The 17,753-nt window shown below is 44.4% G+C and overlaps 2 protein-coding genes across 3 annotated transcripts in view; one reads left to right on the forward strand and one right to left on the reverse strand.

Moving 5' to 3' along the window:
- The first annotated feature begins 439 nt into the window (after window positions 1-439).
- The window catches only part of Gapdhs (glyceraldehyde-3-phosphate dehydrogenase, spermatogenic), a 64,190-nt gene continuing 46,876 nt past the window's right edge, over window positions 440-17,753 (forward strand). Inside the window, exon 1 of the mRNA XM_074058153.1 lies at window positions 440-610. Coding sequence (XP_073914254.1) covers window positions 571-610 — 40 coding nt within the window. The 5' untranslated portion in view covers window positions 440-570. The remainder of the gene's footprint in view (window positions 611-17,753) is intronic.
- Window positions 14,675-17,601, reverse strand: Krtdap (keratinocyte differentiation associated protein). 2 transcript variants are annotated; one of them, XM_074057671.1, is made up of 6 exons: window positions 17,446-17,598; window positions 16,082-16,120; window positions 15,962-16,003; window positions 15,780-15,824; window positions 15,096-15,143; window positions 14,675-14,831 (listed from the first exon to the last, which is right to left on the reverse strand). In XM_074057671.1, exons 1-6 carry the CDS (start codon window positions 17,530-17,532, stop codon window positions 14,793-14,795), a joined length of 300 nt encoding a protein of 99 aa, XP_073913772.1. In that variant the 5' UTR covers window positions 17,533-17,598; the 3' UTR covers window positions 14,675-14,792. The 2 variants fall into 2 exon arrangements, with proteins under 2 accessions (XP_073913772.1, XP_073913773.1); XM_074057672.1 differs by lacking the exon at window positions 15,962-16,003 and having other exon boundaries at window positions 17,446-17,601.

The following is a 17,753-nucleotide window of genomic DNA, read 5'->3' on the forward strand; positions in this document are numbered from 1 at the left end:
GACCCTGTCTCAAAAAAAAAAAAAAAAGGTTATTTTATGATTTACGTGTGTGTGTTGCCACCATAGACTGACAAACAACCCTACTCTCTGGGTTCTGAGGAGCTCAGGTCCTGCCTCAGAGTTTGGGGTTTTACAGGCTCCCACCTCAAACAGAACCTCAATGCCCCCAACATTGCGCCTCACCTTTCCCACATTTTCTGTACGTCTCAGTGTGCATGCGTCCCTCAGGGCCTGCCTAGAAAGAAAGGGGGAGGATTGAAGGTGCCTTCCAGTGTATCTACTCAACCAAAACGAAAGCAGCAAGTCACCCTGGGTGGTGAAGAGGGGAACCCGGCCATCCAGAAGCGGATTGCAAAGGGAAGGCGATCCAGAGCCAGGGCGCATGCGCGGCCCAGGTGCGCGCCTTGCCCGACCGGAAGTGCATGAGGAAGGACCGGAAGTGTGGAGAGCCACCGTTGGGAGTTGAGGCGTCCCTGGGAAGAGGAAGGCAAGGGACCCAGATTGCGAAGGTCAGCCCCAGCAGAGGCTGTTGAGCGGGAGGCGAAGTTAGCCTTGCGGTGGAAAGCCGAGATGGAACCGCACATGGATCCCACAAAGAGCAGCAAGAAGGGTGAGTTGGGCCTGGAGGGGAAGGGAATGTGTTTTTGGGCAGGCTCTTTGTGGGAAGGGGCGGTGAAGGTCATCTGTGAGGTCACCTAGGCCTTGGGAGGTGCCATGGGCATCTATTGAGATTGAGTGGATGGCAAAGCAAAATTTGTTAAAATATATATATGTGTGTGTCATAAGTGTTTGCATTGAGTACATCCTACAAAAAGATACCTAGGGCAGTGCTGCTGTGCAGGTGGTTTGATTTATAAGTAATGACTGGGTGATCTGGCAATGGGACACATTCTCAATTGTGCAGTGAATGAGACCTTGGGCTCAGTCCAGTTGGTCTACCTCTGTGACTCTCAAAACAATTTCAGTTCAAGATAAAGAATCCTAGCTACTCAGGAGGCAGAGATGGAGGGATCTGGGTTCAAGACCAAAGTCAAGCAACCCTATCTCAACCCAAAAAGTCTGAGTGTGGTGGCACATGCCTGTCATAAGTAAATAGGAGGATCAAGGTCCAGGCCACTTGGGCCCAGAAATAACTAAAACATAAAGAATTGGGTTCATGGCTCAAGTAATAGAGCATCTGCCTATCAAGGGCAGGGTACTGAGTTCATACTCCAGTACTGCAAAGAAAAAAAAAAAAAGATAACTTGAAGAGTGAAAAATTAGTCTTCCTATCTCCTGCTCCCTTTGGTGAGGGGCCCCAAGTGTTCTATTAGGATTTAGTGAACAGGGCTACCCTAAGAATAAGCTGTAAGGGAGCTGAATTGGAGCTGTCCTGAGAGATGTTCTTGTTAGGCCACCAGTGTTGGAGGGCCATCCAGGCTCCACCCTTGATGCTGCGTTGGCAGTGAGTGATGAGGGGTGGAATGTATGGATTTGTCATAGCGAAGGGTGATTTCTAGCTATAAGGAAAAACAAAGAGTGGAAAGCTCAAAAGGACATGTGATAACTTTAGCCTGGGAAAGCCTCACTGAAGAGTTGTAGTCTCAACAGAGACCTGAATGAAGTGAGGGAGAAAGGAGGGAATGAGTCATTCAGGCAGAGTGAGTGAGCTTGGCTCGTTTGAGAGCCTCAGACGGGCTTGGTGGTTGGAGCAAAGGGAGCAAGGGAGATCAAAGATGTGGGCCATAGTTTTCTATGGGAGTTTAATCTGAAAGTAATAGGAAATCATGAGACGATGGAGAGGAAAGAGAGCGTGTCATGTGATATAACATGAGAGGGATTTTTAGAGGTCCTGGGAGGCAACTAGGTATCCCATGTGTGGTGGAGGGCCTGGTAGGGTAATGGATGTGAAAGAGGTCATTGGTAGTAGAGGGCAGTACTGATGAACATTACCTGAGGTGACCAGCTTGGGAATGAGCCGTGGGTTCAGGAGGAATGTGAGGAGTGTTTAGTGGGAGAGGCCTGGCACTTCATGTTTGTTTCAGTTGTCATTGCTTTGGAGGAGGAGCACCCAGGAACATTGCAGGGTTTTCTGTTGGGTGCCAGGACAAGTGATGGAAATTTTTAATAGGTTAGTCATAGATCACTTCTGTTCACTTCTTAGGAGCATCTGAAGACATTACACCCTGTCAAAGTTCTTGGGCTGTCACTACAGTGCCCCCGTTTTGGGGTTTTGTAATTAGGTAAACTGGGCTCTTTTGAGGAATTGTGTTTAGGAGTTGGCCCAAAGAACACAGTCAGCCATCAAACTCCCCAGCCTTGACCCTCACAGCTGAATGACTTTGGGCAGTTTGAATGTAAGCTGCCTTTTTGGTTATCGTTTTAAAATATCACACATAAAAACACAAGAAATCATATTAACAAAGGGATCTTTGTGGGGACAGGTGTTTTGGCAGTACTAGGGTTTGAACTCAGGATATCACCCTTACTTGAGCCACACGTCCAGCCCTTCTTTGCTTTAGTTTTTTTCAGGAACAGTCTCCCTGAGCAACCAGCCTTGGACTGCAATCCCCCTATCTAAACCTCCTGAGTAGCTGGGATCATAGATGTAGCTTGTTTTGTTCAGATGAGGTCTCACTAACATTTTGCCCAGGTTGGCTTCAAACTGTGATTCTCCCAATTTCTGCTCCCAAGTGGCTGGGATTATAGGTGTAAACCATGGTGTCCAGCTCATATTAACAAAATTTTATGAGCACATCCCCCAGTTTTAATCCATCTTGATGTTTTGGTCTATTTGCGCCAGACTGTTTTAAGAAATAAAACATTTCAGACAGAAAGCTTTGATTGTATCTCTTTTTTCTTTTCCTTTGCAGTGCTGGGATTTGAACTTAGGGTCTTGTGCATGCTAGACAAATGCTCTACCATTGGGCTCCACCCCCAGCCCAATTTTTCTCCATCCTATCTTCTTCTCTTCCCAAAGGTAACACAATCCTCCAGTGAGTAGGGCTTTATCCAACCCATGTTTTTACCCTTTTACTGCAAATGGATGTACCCACAACCATAGAGTACTGCTTTGCGTGATTTTAAGTTTTATAGAAATAGTTTGACAATGTAGGTCTCACTTTGCAACTTTTAAAAAAAAACAGCATCATGTTTTTCAGCCTCAGCCAAGTTGATACATGTAACACTTATTTTCATTTCTGGATACCTACTGTTCCCCTGTATGGATCCACCCTGTTTATTTATCCATTCTTTACTGATGGACATGTAGGTGGCTTCCAACTGGGAGCTATTATTGCAAGCATTGCTGCTCTACCTGCCTCTTTTTAGATGTAGATGCACCAGTTTCTTTGTAGTGGATTCCTGAGATGGTAGCTGTTGGAGTGTACTTAAATGTTGGGTCTTGCTGTTCAGGAATCTGATGCAAAATTTCAGAAATAGAAAGTTAAACTCAGCCATGTGTTTGCCCCCTTTGAGTTTTATTTTTCCTTTTGTAAAATGGACATGGCACCAGGACCTACTTCATAAACTCACAAGAATTAATTGAAATCACTAATGTAGAATACTTGAAATGCTGTCTTATACATTGCAGATTCTCAGTACACAAGAGTTCTTTCTGCCCTTAGGCAGAAATAAATAGTTGGACATTTCTGGGCTCTGAAGTCCATTAGACCCTGGGTGGAAAATTGACTCTTATAACTTCCTCTCTGGGTGCCCTTGGGAAAGCCACTTCACCCTTCTGAGCTTCAGTTTCTTCATTTGTTACAAGAGAGCAAATGAGTACAGTTGCAAGTATTAGTTCTCTAAGAGCAAATGTATCTGGTCATGATCTATCTGAAGTCACATAGCTTTGTAACAGCTGCCATCCTTACTAATAAAGCCAGGCTAACATTTATTGAGAATTTCTTAATCCCTATAAAATACTGGTATTATTCCTATTTCATAAATGAGGAAACCAATGGCCTGACAGAGTAGCCACTGAAGATCACATAGCTTGGAAAGTGGTGGGAACAGCATTGCAAGCCAGTCTGATGAATTTTAAAACTTGTGTTTTAACCACTGAGCTATAAGGATGAGCTATAAGGATGGCTGTCTGTCATCCTCAGCAGTGGTTTCCAAATGGTTTTTAAGGACTGAAGCATGTTTTCAAAGTCTTAAATGAAACCCCAGGTTGTAAAGCAAATGATGGCAGAACTATTGTAGGGGCCATGTGAAAGGCCTGGTGGAACCCTGGCTCTCTCTGCTCGGTACTGCAGGTTACTTCATCTCTGAGCTGGTTTCTTCACTTGTAAGATGGGGACAGTGATGCCAGTGTAATAGCGTTATTATGTGACTCAACAGAGATAAGACATGTGCAACGTGGCACCATGCCTGAGTCATGATAAGACCCAAACTAGAGCAACTGTGGCATCACCACCTGCAGGACTCTGCTAACCACAGGACCAAGTAGAAATTTCTCAGCCTGGCCTTCATGGCCCTCCATCATCTGACCCCACCTGCATTTCTAGCCTTCATCACCTGCATCGGTGCCAGGCTGAACAGCTAGGTCTGTGTGTGCTCTGCCCACTGCGGAACCTCCTCCTCCCTCTCCCTGCTTCAAAAGCATACTTTTTCATTTTTAAAAATATATTTAATTTTTTTTTATTGTAAACCAGACATAGTGGTACAGGCCTATAATCTCAGCACTTGGGAGGCTGAAAAAGGAGGAGCTCAAGTTCAAAGCCAACCTGGGCTCCATACTGAGACCCTATCTCAAAAAACAAAACAAAACAAAATAACCTTTTATTATAGAAATTGTCAACACATTACAAAAGTAAAAAGCTAGCATCATGAATCTTTTGTTTTAAATCTATCATTAGCTTAAGTACCAGTTTTATTTCCTATGACCCCAATCTACTCACCCAACTAGGTTATTTTGAAGCAAATTCCAAACCATCATTTCATCCATAAATGTATCACTATATAGCTTTACAGTAAAGACTTTTTTTTTTGGAAGTACTGGGGTTTGAAGTCAGGGCCTGGTTTTTGCTAGGCATGCATGCTACCACTTGAGCCATCCGCCAGTCCTGTTCTGCACTGCGTATTTTTGAGATAGGGTCTCTCAAATTATTTGCCCAAGCTGGCTTCAAACCACGATCCTCCTAATCTCTGCCTCCTGAGTAATTAGGATTGCAGGCATTAGCCACCGGTGCCCAGCTCAAGGCTCTTTAAAACATTAACTGTAGTATCACTTGCACATCTAAAAAATCAATAATTTACTATTAGTCTGTCAGTGTTCAAATTTCCTCCAACATCTCAAATCTTTTTCTTTCCCAGTTAGTTTGCTCAACTCAGGACACAGACAAAATTTATACATTTGTATTTAAGTGACATGTGCTTAAGTTTTTTTTTTTTTTTTGTCTTGAAGTTCCTTCCTCTTTCCTCTTTTTTCCTACAGTGTTTTTGTTGAAGAAGCTAGGTTGTAGGTCTTCTGGAATTTCATGGTAAATGCTAGGAGGTGGGGGCTGCTAATTTCTTCCCTATAGAATCCTTTATTCTGTTCCTGCCTGCCCTTTCTTCTGAAAGCTGTTCATTAGCTCTCAAGAAGAGGTTTAATCAGAGTTGGGGATGAATTCTGGAAAGGTTACCTTCTAGGTGATGCTCTATGCTTTCTGTTGGGCCAGGTCTGCAGGTGGTGTCTCCTGTGTTTTTCAGCATTCAGGCTCACGAGTTGCCTGATCCACCATAAGTTATACGTTATAAACTTCCCTGTCAGGTTTGTTGTTGTTTTGGTACTGGGGTACCCCAGAGCCTTGAGCATGCTCAGTACGAGCTCTGACACTAAACTATACTCAGCCCCTCCCATCAGCATTTCATCTGATTGCTTTAACAGTCATTGCCATGAAAGAAGATCAGAACACTTTGGCCTAAGGATTATTGTGAGTGAAAGAAACTGAGACAAGAGAAACTTTCTGCCCTCCTAGTTTCTGTCTAAAAGTAGTGCTGAATTTTCTCTGTGTGATAATACGGTCCATATACACCTCCTATACCAGGAAGAGAGAACTCTTACCCCTGGAGACTTGCGTCTGAAAACAGATCTGTCTAGGTAACCCTTGGTTTCCCTGTATTTTTACCTTCCCACAACTTACCTCCCCTCAAAGTCCAAACTTCCCGTGACTTAGCACCCTGCATGCTAAAATGGCAGATTAGCTCTCAAGCCTAACTGAAACAAGCTAAAATTTGGGAAAGTTCAGGACTCATAGAAAAATATTACATCTCAGATGCTTTGGCTCAGGAACCTCCCTCACCTGGATGTCCCTCTCCAGTCAGTGATTATTGTCTGGGAACCACATGGTTCCTCCCTTCCCATAGGTTAGCATAAGTTTTAGAAGTACCTGGGGAAGGGAAGCTCGCTGTCTCAGCCCCCAGATTCCACCTGGGCCCACCATGCTGCCTTTTTATGTCTCTTCCCTAACTTTTTAATAAACTCCACTTACACCCACATGTTCCACCATGGATTCTTCCTGCGGGACACACAGAATCTGGAAGTCTTCTGATCACAGACGACACCAGCGCTGTTAACCACGTCTTTGGGGCTGCACTTCTTTTCTGTGAAGGACTTACATGTGTTGTGTGCCAGTGTGAAGTGTTGCGGGCCAGTGTCAAGGGTCCTTGCCTTCACGGGCCAGAGGAGGCAGTTGATTGATTTTTCCTATTTGTATAGGAAGTAGGATTTATTAGAGAGAAAGCAAAGGCTACAGCTAGAGCAGAGCCGCAGAGCCCGGAAACCGGTAGCTTGCTGCTCAGGTGAGACTGGGGCTTTAATGGACGTTTGAACTCTGGATTAGATGGGCTGTTTTCATTGGCCATGGATTCACAGGCTTTCTTATGTGAACTGGTCTGTTTGCCCCCTTATTGGGAGGAGGGGGACAATCTTGAGAGCATTTTGCTCATCAGCCCTGTGCAGATCTATCAGACCCTGTATCTCCTCTTCAGGATGCAGGAATGCAGATTTACAGCTCCTTCTCAGGATGCAGGAATCACAGTGCTCTCCATGGAGGGATGGGATACTCACTCATCTGCCTTTTAGGTCTCCAGACCCAACACATGCATGCTTAATAAACTTTTCCTCCTATAAATCTATCTTTTGTCAATTTAATTTGCATGCCACCGTCACTGAACCTAAGAGGGTTGACAAGGTTTTTTTCCCTCCCCCTACAGATGCCAGCCTAGATCTATTATTTTATTGTTTTAGACACTGGAAATATTATAATTCTATCATGCAGTTTTTCATTTATTAGCTTCAGATTCTTGTATAGAGAAAAACTATTGCCAGGAGTGGTGGTACATGCCTGTAATCCAACACTCAGGAACCTGAGGCAGGAGGATCATGAGTTCAAAGCCAGCCTGGGCAAGACCCTTTCTCAAAAAACAAAAAGCAAGAAACAAACAAAAGTAAAGGAAAATTACTTGTTTACCCTGAGGTACAATTCATACAGGAGAGACATGATAAATGTTTGATCTGTTTCCTTTATTAATGATCAATTTTCAAATGAGTTAATTCCCGGCAGCCTCCAAAAATAATCAGTGAGGTTTTTTTGTTTGTTTGTTTTTTGTGGTATTGGGGTTTGAACTCAGGGCCTACATCTTGAGCCACTCCACCACCCTTTTTTTGTTAGGTATTTTCGAGATAGAATCTCTTGAACTGTTTGCCCAGGCTGGCTTCAAACCTCGATTCTCCTGATCTCTGCCTCCTGAGTAGCCTGGATTACAAGTATGAGTCACTGGCACCCAGCTGGTTTTGGTTTTTAGTCCCTTCATTAGTGCCCCACTCAAAATCCTTGCTGTTGTTTTTTCACTCTCATTCTGAAGTATTCCCTCCCTTCTGTAGTTGGGCGCCTTCTCCTTATGTGCTTCCTTTATCCTAACTGGATCATCGCTCCCTGAAGGCATTCTGCATGCACTTAACATAAGGCCCGGGGCAGTGCATCTCACACCTCCTTGTATGAATCATGGGAGGCTTGTTAGATGCATATTCAGTTATCTCAGAGGTGTGCTGGGATTCAGCAATTTTTTGTGTTCGTTTTTAATTTTTATTAGCAAAAGTCAATGTACAAAGAGCGAGGCTCATTGTGATGTTTACATGCATGCCTGCACTGTACTGCAGTCAGATTCACCCCATCTACTCTTTATTAGCCCTCCTTTCTCTTCCCTCTTTCTAAGTCTCTAGTGGGTTTCATTGTGCTGTTTTCATGCATATATGTAATGTACTTTGATCACGTTCACCTTCATCACCCTCATCACCCTCTCCATCCCTCCTCCCCTTCTCTATGCAGCAGTTCCCTCTTACAATTATGTCATTACTGTTATTATTATTATTACTATTAATGTCTCAATTGCATATGTGAGTAAAAGCAATATTGTCTTTCTGAACCTGGCTTATCTCAACATGATCTGCAAACAACAAAATTTCTTTTTTCTTTATTTGGTATTCAGCAGTTTTAACAAGCAAACACAAAATGGTGCTGATGCTGCTGGTCCAAGGAGCACACTTTGAGGAGAACAGGGAGGGCAAAGCTGAGAAATCCATTTCATGCATTCGGTAAACAGAAGCTACTCCCCCAGTCTATGAGCTGGCTTTCCTCCCTTAGAACGCAAAGGGTCTTTTGTATGCTTGGGTTCCAGTTGTTTCTTTTTTAGAATAAGATAAGTGGGTATTTTATTTATTTGGTTTTTGATGCTGAGGAAGGCTAGTAACAGGGAAAAACAAAACAAACAAAAACAGAAAAACTGCCATGGAACTTGATCCTCTTCAGCAAAAGGTCACTCCATGCTGAACTTCTCCCACCCAGTCCCCATCCAGTGCCATCCTCGGACATCCCCTCTAGTACTCATTTTATGGCCAAGATTGCAGTTGTAAATTCTCCCAAAAGACAGGGGAATCCCTTAAGTTGGTTCAGACTGGAAAATAGTGCGTGCCTGGTAAAGGGAAATCTGTCCTCAATCTGACCTTTTAGGTAAAGCCCTCTATTTAAGACATTAGGAATATTGGTCACATCTCACACATACAATTAAAAACCTGGCCCTCAGAGTAAGCACATGAGCAGAATGCCCCATGTTATATAACAAGACCCTTTCAATCACACCTGTCAATCATCCTATTCCATCCTGCAGAAACTGCCCAGATCCTACCCCTCCAGCCTTTGCCCTTACAACTTATAAATTGCCTTTGAACAAAAGTCAGGGCTTCTGTGCCATCTAGCCAGAGCCACCAAGCCTGCTTCCTTTCCCTTTCAGTGACATTTTGCTCCTGCTTTGCAATCTGTGTCTGTCCAGTGCTTTGTTCCAAGACACAAGGATTGAGGAGTTCTCCACCAGGGTCTTCTGAGACCACCCTCCAGTAACAATACTAGGATTTGAACTCAGGGCTTCATGCTCCAATTGTTTCTTTACTGTGTATTTCCTCATTTCTCACAAGTTAGAAATTCTTTTTAAAGTGTGACATAGGGACCAGGAACTAGAGAAAAGGTTAGATCAAGAAGAATTAACCTAGAAGGTAACACACATGCACAGGAAATCAATGCGAGTCACCGCCCTGTATAGCTATCCTTATCTCAACTAGCAAAAACCCTTGGTCCTTCCCATTCTTGCTTATACTCTCTCTTCAACAAAATTAGAGATAAGGGCAAAATAGTTTCTGCCGGGTATCAAGGGGGTGGGGAGGAGAGGGAGGGGACTGGGGGGGAAGGGGGGAGAAATGACCCAAACATTGTATGCACATATGAATATAAAAATAAAATAAAGTGTGGCATACAGCACACATAGTGTGTATAAATGTATGCGTACATCCCTCGGTATCCATGGGTGATTGGCTCCAGGACACCCTGTGGATACCGACTCTGCAGTTGCTCAGCCTGTTCTGTGAAACTGTCCAGTATTTGTACAGAAGCTGTACATGTCCTACCTATACTTCAGTCATCTCTGGGTGACTAAGACCTGCTACAACGTAAGTGCTGTGGAAATAGCTGTTATGCTTACTGGAGAGTAAAAGTCTGCACATGTTCAGTACAAACACAATTTTTTAAAAATGTTTTTAAGAAGTTGGTTGAATCCATGGATGTGGAACCCATGTCTCCCATGTACCTCTCTCCTGTCACATGGGGTCTCTCCCTTTAATTGGTTACTGCTATCCTGAATTTTGAATTAATTGTCCTCTAACTCTAACTTTCCTTTCTCAATGGTTTTCAAGCATTAGTGCATCAGATTAACCTGGAGGGCTTAATAAAACACATTTCTGGGCCTCATCCCCAGTTTCATCACTTAGTGCTACCAAAGAATTCACACTTCTCTTGGTGTTTGGCAGTACTAGCGTCTGAATTCAGGGCCTTGCCACCTGAGCAAGCCCCAGCCCTCTTCGCTTTCAGTTTTATTTTTCGGATAGGGTCTTGTGCTTTTTGCCTAGCTCCAACCAGCATTATCCTACCTCTACTTCCTGCATAGTTGCAGTTACAGGATTTTGTTTTCTGGGTGGAACTGGAGTTTGAACTCAGGGTTTTGCATTTGCAAAGCAGGTGCTCTACTGCTTGAACCATGCTTCCAGCCCACATTGCTGTGGGCACTTTGAACATTGAGTCCTGTGAATTTATAGGGACGTAAATCTTAGTAGTCCCAGTTACATGTGCAGTTGATGGATGGATGGATGGATGGCCTCTAACCTCAGTCTTCCGGATCTCATTCTTATAAGTAGCTAGGATTACAGGCATGAACCACCAGCACCCAGTTTGTTTTTTGAGATAGGGTCTCCATAACTTCTTCAGCTGAAATTACAGAAATGTGCCACTGCGCCCAACCCTAAAAGTTTACATTTCTTTAAAACTCTCAAGTGATCCTTTTGCTGCTAGTCCTGATGGGACTTAGAGGCTGCTTTTGCTAAAAGCACTTACTTTACTTGGACCTGATGGGTGACTAAAAGCAGGAGGAAACTTGGTATCTCTGCCTTCATTTTGTATCTGTCTCCTTTGCTGCCTTAGACTTTGGGTCTGATTCCTGTACAGCTCTATATGGAGACATTAACATTTAAGGAGTGTTCATCTAAAGCTTCCAGGCTGAAGGCACCAAGATGAGTAACTGTAATATTTATGAGATTTATAGGGACATAACAATCAACACATTGTCAACAGCCAGCTTTCACAATATCCCACTCCAAACCCCTGTACCAGCACCTGACATCTCCAATCACTGCCCTAAACCTGAAAGAACTCACCCATCTTACCTTCCTGACTTGGTCTTTCTCTGAGCCATTCTCTCCTGTAGTCATCTTGGATTCCACAAACAATGGGCCTGACTGATAAACATCTTGTGATGAGGCCAAACCACCCCCAGGAAACAGCAACTTTCTCATTGCCAACAAGGCTGCTCATGGCCATCCAGAGAGAATGATCAGTCAGGCCACAGCTGGACCAATGCTTCTGCCCACCCTTCTTCTTCTCCTTCCCTATTTGACCGCAACAAAGTTCTTGCAAGCTCATTGAACACAGGGCTGAGGACACTAGGTCCCCCAAGTGCTTCCCAATATGGCTGTACTGAATAAATTCCTTTCCTACCTCACCCGCTTTTGCTATTGGTTTTATGGGACAAGTGACCAGACCTAATCTGTTGGGACTTCCCAAAATTGTGCCGTTGCCCTAGGACACCAGTAACATTTGGCGAGCTAGCCAAGAGTCAAACAGGGAGTCCTTGCACACTGGGACCACACTTTGGATCAACTGCATTTTATCTCAATGATGACTCAGTCCTTGGAAAAATAGTAGGAAAATTACAATGAAGACAACATTAAAAGAGCTTCTGAAAATGGAGTGGGGGAGCATTTTGCAAACAGGACTTATACAGGACTCCAACTGCTGCCTGAAATGTAAACTTTAGTCACCTCTACCCTTTGGCAGTGGGCATCTGGAATATCCTAAACAACTGGACAGTTCCACTGTGCCCAGCAGCTCAAGGTGAATCTCAAGGTTATTAAACTATTTTATGATTATTTCCATTCTATTTATACATTCTTCTCTTTATTTTTAATCCTCTGTCTCAGTCATGTGGCCCCTATTCAGCATAACAAGGAACTTTTCAATATAAAAGCTCCTATTTTCCTGCCTTATTCATAGCTGTATGAGTCTAGTGGTTCTTGATTTACACTTCCGAAGGCCCCAAATAAAGTCCCTTTTCACTTTTGCCGTTTCTGAACTTGTATTGATAGACATCCATTTAGGGCCCTTTCGTCCTCCTCTGAAACCCAGTTACTCAATAATTATCTCTTAAGGTCCTTGTCCCCTCCTTCCTCTACATTATACTTTAGCAACCAGTTTGTGAGTGCTCAATCTTTACTTAGTATTTTAATTGATTGTCTCAGTTTAATTCGACCAGCCTCCATTTTTTTCTTTTCTATTGTCATCCCACTTATTGGTCTCCTCACCTTTGTGATATTGTTAGTTAACCAGAAGGAATTGTATCAGCAACAGTATATGTCTTATTCATCTAGTGTGTAAGCTCCTTGAAAGCAGGAACCAAGTGTAGTGTCTCTTGTAGTTCCCTTCCTCAATTAAACTGCGGGCCACAGCTTGCAAATTCAGTTGTTCAGCAAGGCCAAACAACAATAGAAATAAATAAAGCTTGCCAGGTGGAGGCCCTTTACTGTGGGAAGAGAGCGGCTGCTGGTTGGTTTTAAGCTAATTGCAGAACCGTCATTCTCCAGTTTCCCCATTTTTTAGAAGAAGCCAGAGATAATTGCAACTACTTCAGCATTTTAAGTGCAGGAAGCAGGACCATACAGAATATATCTGTAGGAACAAAAACTGAATCCATTTCATGTTTCAAGATCATTTTGTTACTGGAAAGTCAGTCCCCTGAACTCAATGCCAATTCACAAATAATGAGAGCAGGGTCTTGAGGAAATGGAAATAAGGTTTATTCTTTGTCAGATGAAGAAGAGGACAAGGAGAGTCAGTCTGTCAAAGCTGTATCATCCCACTTCAGAGAAAACATGTCTGGTATTTAAGGGGGAGTTCAGGGGCTCAGTTCTCAGAGTACATGACAAAATGCATGTCCCAGAACAGGTGCTGGCCTTTGATTTTATCTCCCAGTTTACTGGTGCCACATCTCCACAGTTCTGTGTCTTGGTTGACAGAGGTTTACTCCTCACTGGTCAGAGAGAGATAAGGTGGTGGGGGGTAAGATTGTCTGGTTTAGTTGAAAAGTGTTAACCTTGGGCTCACCAGTATGAGGGGTGGGGGGAATGTCAGTCTGAATGGCCCAGCAACCTGTCCAGCACACAAGTTTGCTGCAACCAAAAGATTTTTCCCTTTTATTGTCCCAATTCCATGTGCAATTGATGGATGGTGGATGGACAGACAGACTAATGGGTGGGTCAATGAATGAATCTGAGTCATTGGGGCAGCTCTCTGGTTGAAAGTGGGGATTTGATTGGAGGAAACAAACAATTATTGAGTATCTACTCTGTGACTGGTTCTGTGCCAGGGACTTTACATATTTATCTACTTGACCTTCATAACAACACCACACAGTAGTTATTATCATTCTCATTTATTTCCTCATTCATTTCACAAATAAAGAAATGGAGATTTAGAGAGGCCCAGGGTCATACCACTAGTTTTCTTTATTTATAACCTGCCTAATTCCCCGAAGAAAGGATTTCCGATGGGCTCCCATGATTTAAGCTGAGTCCTCAATCTTGGATTCCAGTCTGTTATACAAAACATCATAAAAGAAATGCAGATTTCAGAAGACAGGTGAGGGAAGGCACCTACAGGCCAAGGGGAAGGTTTAAATTCTTGGGCATTTTACTAAGAAACTCACAGCTTCATTCTTCTGAAGGCCATCAGTCAATACTAAGGAACTTGATTTTATAACCAAGTCTCCATAGTGAAATTACTAAAAATATTCTCTTGAGAAATTTTCAAGACTCTTCCTTCCATAGTTAAAGTGTAAAATCCAGGCAGAGCACATTCTTCCTTTTGACACCCAGGGAAAACCTGAATAATCCCCTAGCTTAACTTGCTTCTAGTTACTTCCATCACTGATTTTAGAAGTCACTTAGTCAACAGTAAAGTTACAGTCTAGCTTTACTGCAGATAACACCTGTGATGCATGGTCACCTTGCTAATATTAAGTCGTTTTTTAGCGCTTTTGAGGTAGTCTTGTCTAGTTCTAACCAATTGAAGTCACTGACCTCCTCACTTGGGCCTGCACAGGTGCCCTTTTGCTCAGAGGGCCCAAAACTCCATGTACAGACCTGCTAACACTGCCATTGTCTGAGCATGCATCCTATGAAGAGCCATGATGTCCAGTTATGCACGTGCAGACCAATTGCACCACTTTTCCTTCCTTCCAATCACCTTCCCAGGTTTCTTTGTTCTATAGGTACTCCCAAACCTTATTCTCAGGGAAGAGGATTTGTGATTGTCTCCACATGACTGGTGCCTTGTGAATAAACTCTCTCTCTCTCAAAACTTGTTCCTTCGGTGATTGGCATACTGCTCAGTGGGCCAAATGGGCCTGGTTCAGTAACAGAGTGCCCTTCCTACTTCCTCTATCTCTGTACTTACTCTCCTCTCAGAATTCAAGATTTCTGCCTACCTGCCTTCATTCCTCCCTAGAGCTCTCGAGAGCTTAGTTAGATAAGGGCAGAAACGCAGACTCGGAGCTGTTTGGATGGAAAACATTTTATTGAAGTTACTGAACCAGTCGTTGGCGGAAGGAGGTCAGATGCCACACTAGCATCCTCTTCCAGTGGGGTCAGCAGTCCCGGGTCTTGAAGGGAAAGGTCACTGGGCATCAGGAGTTGCACTCCTTAGTCCTTTCAGCTGGAGGGAGAATGGTTTGTTCAGATTAGGGACACTTGGGTGCTACAGTCCCCCTCAGGAAGCCAGTATGGAGTGCCAATAGTAGAGAATTTCTGGTCTGGTGGAAGTTTCCATTCCCTGAATACCAAGATTTCCCTTAGTTTTTATGAGGTTTCCCCTCCTTTCACTTCCCTGCCCCTCTGTGGATCCTCTACTTCTTCCCTTGCCCCGACCTCCTTATCCTCCTGGTGGACACCGCTCTTACCTTAGGGAAGGCGCTCTTACCTTAGGGAAGGCTTCCCAGTTAAAGAAAGGAAATGCCTTTTTGAAAGCCTAAAAGAAGAAAAAATTAGGGGTGTGTTGCACGTCAGGTGAGCAGGGATCAGTAAGCACTCACTGAATGAGTTTCCTCAAGTGTCTGTGGTGCTGTTGTGTAATTACAGCAAGAACTGGTATTCCCTGAGGTCTTATTCTGCCTGCCTTGCACTCCCTGCTCTGCAGGCATGGTTCCATTTGGGCTTCCCAGCCACCTTTTGAGATCGGTACTGACATCATCCCCACATCACAGATGAGAAAAGCAAGGCTCAGGTAACCAAAGACACGGGGTCACATAGCACAGAGTCATAAGATACCAGCTCTAGGCCAGCCCTGTCACTGACTCAGCCTTCTAAGTTTCCATCGACCTCAGTTGCTTCATGAAGGATGAGGGAATTCAAATAAAATCTTGACTGAAATCCCCTCTTCTGGAACTGGCTCTATGGCTCTGTGGCTCTGCTCCTCACCTTGAGAAAATAGAATGTAGCTATGCCATCCAGCTTTCTTTGGTTGACAATACGCCGGGCAGTACCCAGGCAGACAGTTGCTTCCTCTTAGAATTCAGGAATGAAACAAAAGAACTAACACTAGGATGGCAGCCACTGCCCTGCAAAGACTACAAACAAACTGAGTGGCGGGGACCCAAGCACTTACCTCAGTGATGGCATGCCAGTTCAGGAATTCATCACCCTTAAAAACCTGTGGAGAAAGAGGTCAGCAGCAGGTGAGTTCCTGGGGAGGACTGAGCTTAACCCCAGCCCTTTGGAAAAGAGTGAAGGTGTCACAGCAGCCTTGCAAGCTGGTTATCTCCTGAATCAAGTATATATTGTACTCACAGACTGCAATTTGTCGAGGTTCAGGAACTGAGTGTTAAAGGCCTAGGCAGAAAAGCAGGGTGTTAAGGAAGTTGCAGAGGGAGGGGACACAGGGCTGGAGATTGTGGGACACTTGCTTACCTCCGATCCTTCTTCATAATTACCAATGGTAGTTTCTTCCTGGAAAGGGAGAGAGAGACATACAGGCAGAGGGTCACAAAGAGTCAAGTGCCTCTCCCCTATGTCCTTCTGGACTTGCTCTGCCTCCATCCATAGGCCTGTCCCCAGGAGGCCCCAAGCCGTTGTCCATCACTGCATTCATGCATGTGGTTGGTCCACTTGCAAGGTAAGGAGGAAGGACTGGAGATTGGTAAGTATAAGAGTTTAAAAACCCAATCCTCATCCCTGTAGGCAGCAGATCAAAAGGGTGGAGAAAAGAGGAGTCCTCCCAAGAAAAACTAGCTGAAATTGTTCTGCAGTTGACTGAATTCCAAGAGTAGCTGATTTGCAGTGTTCTGGGAACACCCATGCTTCGCCCATGTAGCTGGGTGGGGAAGATTAGTGCAGGTGGGAGCCAAGCTGTTGGTTTGCTTTGTGACTTGATTGTCACCAACACTGGCATTTCCTTCCCTCGTTTGGTACCCGACCTCAGCATGTCCCTCTTGTCAGCCTCCTTGTTACTTCCAGCCCCCAGGCTGGATCCAAATGCTCAGATCTCAATTATTTGGTGGTATATTTGGTTTTTAATTTGAATTTAAAAGATTTTTTTTTGTTCCTTGAGACAGATCTTACAATGTAACCCAGGCTGACCTGCGACTCATGCTTCTCCTGCCTCAGCCTCCAAAATTCTGGGGTCTGAGTGCTGGGATAACAGGAACTGCCACCACTCCTGGCTAACACATATTTTAATAAGAATTATAAATGAAGATTTCCAGTTTCTTAGAAAGTTTTAAAACGCTGCCACATTTTCTCACTTAGCAGCGGTCAGATGGAGACAAGACTCTTTTAGATTGGGCAGATTTCCCCTGCTCTCCAGCACTTCTAGCTCTAATCCTCAGCAGTACAGTCTGGGACCCCTGTCTTACTTAGATTTTAAAATCCAGAATGGACCTTAGGATAAGCTAGGGGGAGAGGAATCCAGGATTTCTCACTGACTGGGGACTAGATCGTAAATAGCATGCATCACAGGGGACTGTATCATAAGGTAGGAGCCTCCAATCACCTGGGTTATAAGGGAAGCAAAGATTAGGCTGAACCCAGATGAACCACCTCAACCCCTGTCCTCTCCCACCCCACACTTTATCATCCCTCCCAGAAATGTAAGCATCTCTGTTCCTAAATGCCTGCCCCACTCCTTTCCTCCCTTCCTCAGAACCCCAGCTTCTCACTCACTCCCTGACCATATCCAAAAACGAGCTACTCATCCAATGATGAGTAGAAGGCAAGAAACTGAGGGACAGATGGATAAGAGGTATAGGAAGAACAAGGGCAGGTGAAGTGCTCACCTTAGGACTTCCCAGGGCAGCCCCCTGGACAGAGTGGAGCGTCAGGAGAGAGAGAAGAACCACAGCAGGAAGCACTGGGATCTTCATGGTGTCAAGTTTGGGGTGCTCTGAGGCGGGGCCTCACTACCTGTGCTTTATATTCCCAAGGAGGTGGAAATGAGCAGAAGTGGGGTCCCCACCCCACTGACTCACCCCAGATCATCTCGCCCACCCCTTGGGCTCTGGGAGGGGAGGCAGGGCCTGTTCCCCATCTGCCTTTTCATTTCTCAATTCGCACTCTGCCCCAGGCATTTAGAAGGTGAGGCAGC

The sequence above is a fragment of the Castor canadensis genome, chromosome 16 (genome assembly GCF_047511655.1).
Source record: "Castor canadensis chromosome 16, mCasCan1.hap1v2, whole genome shotgun sequence".
NCBI lineage: Eukaryota > Metazoa > Chordata > Mammalia > Rodentia > Castoridae > Castor > Castor canadensis.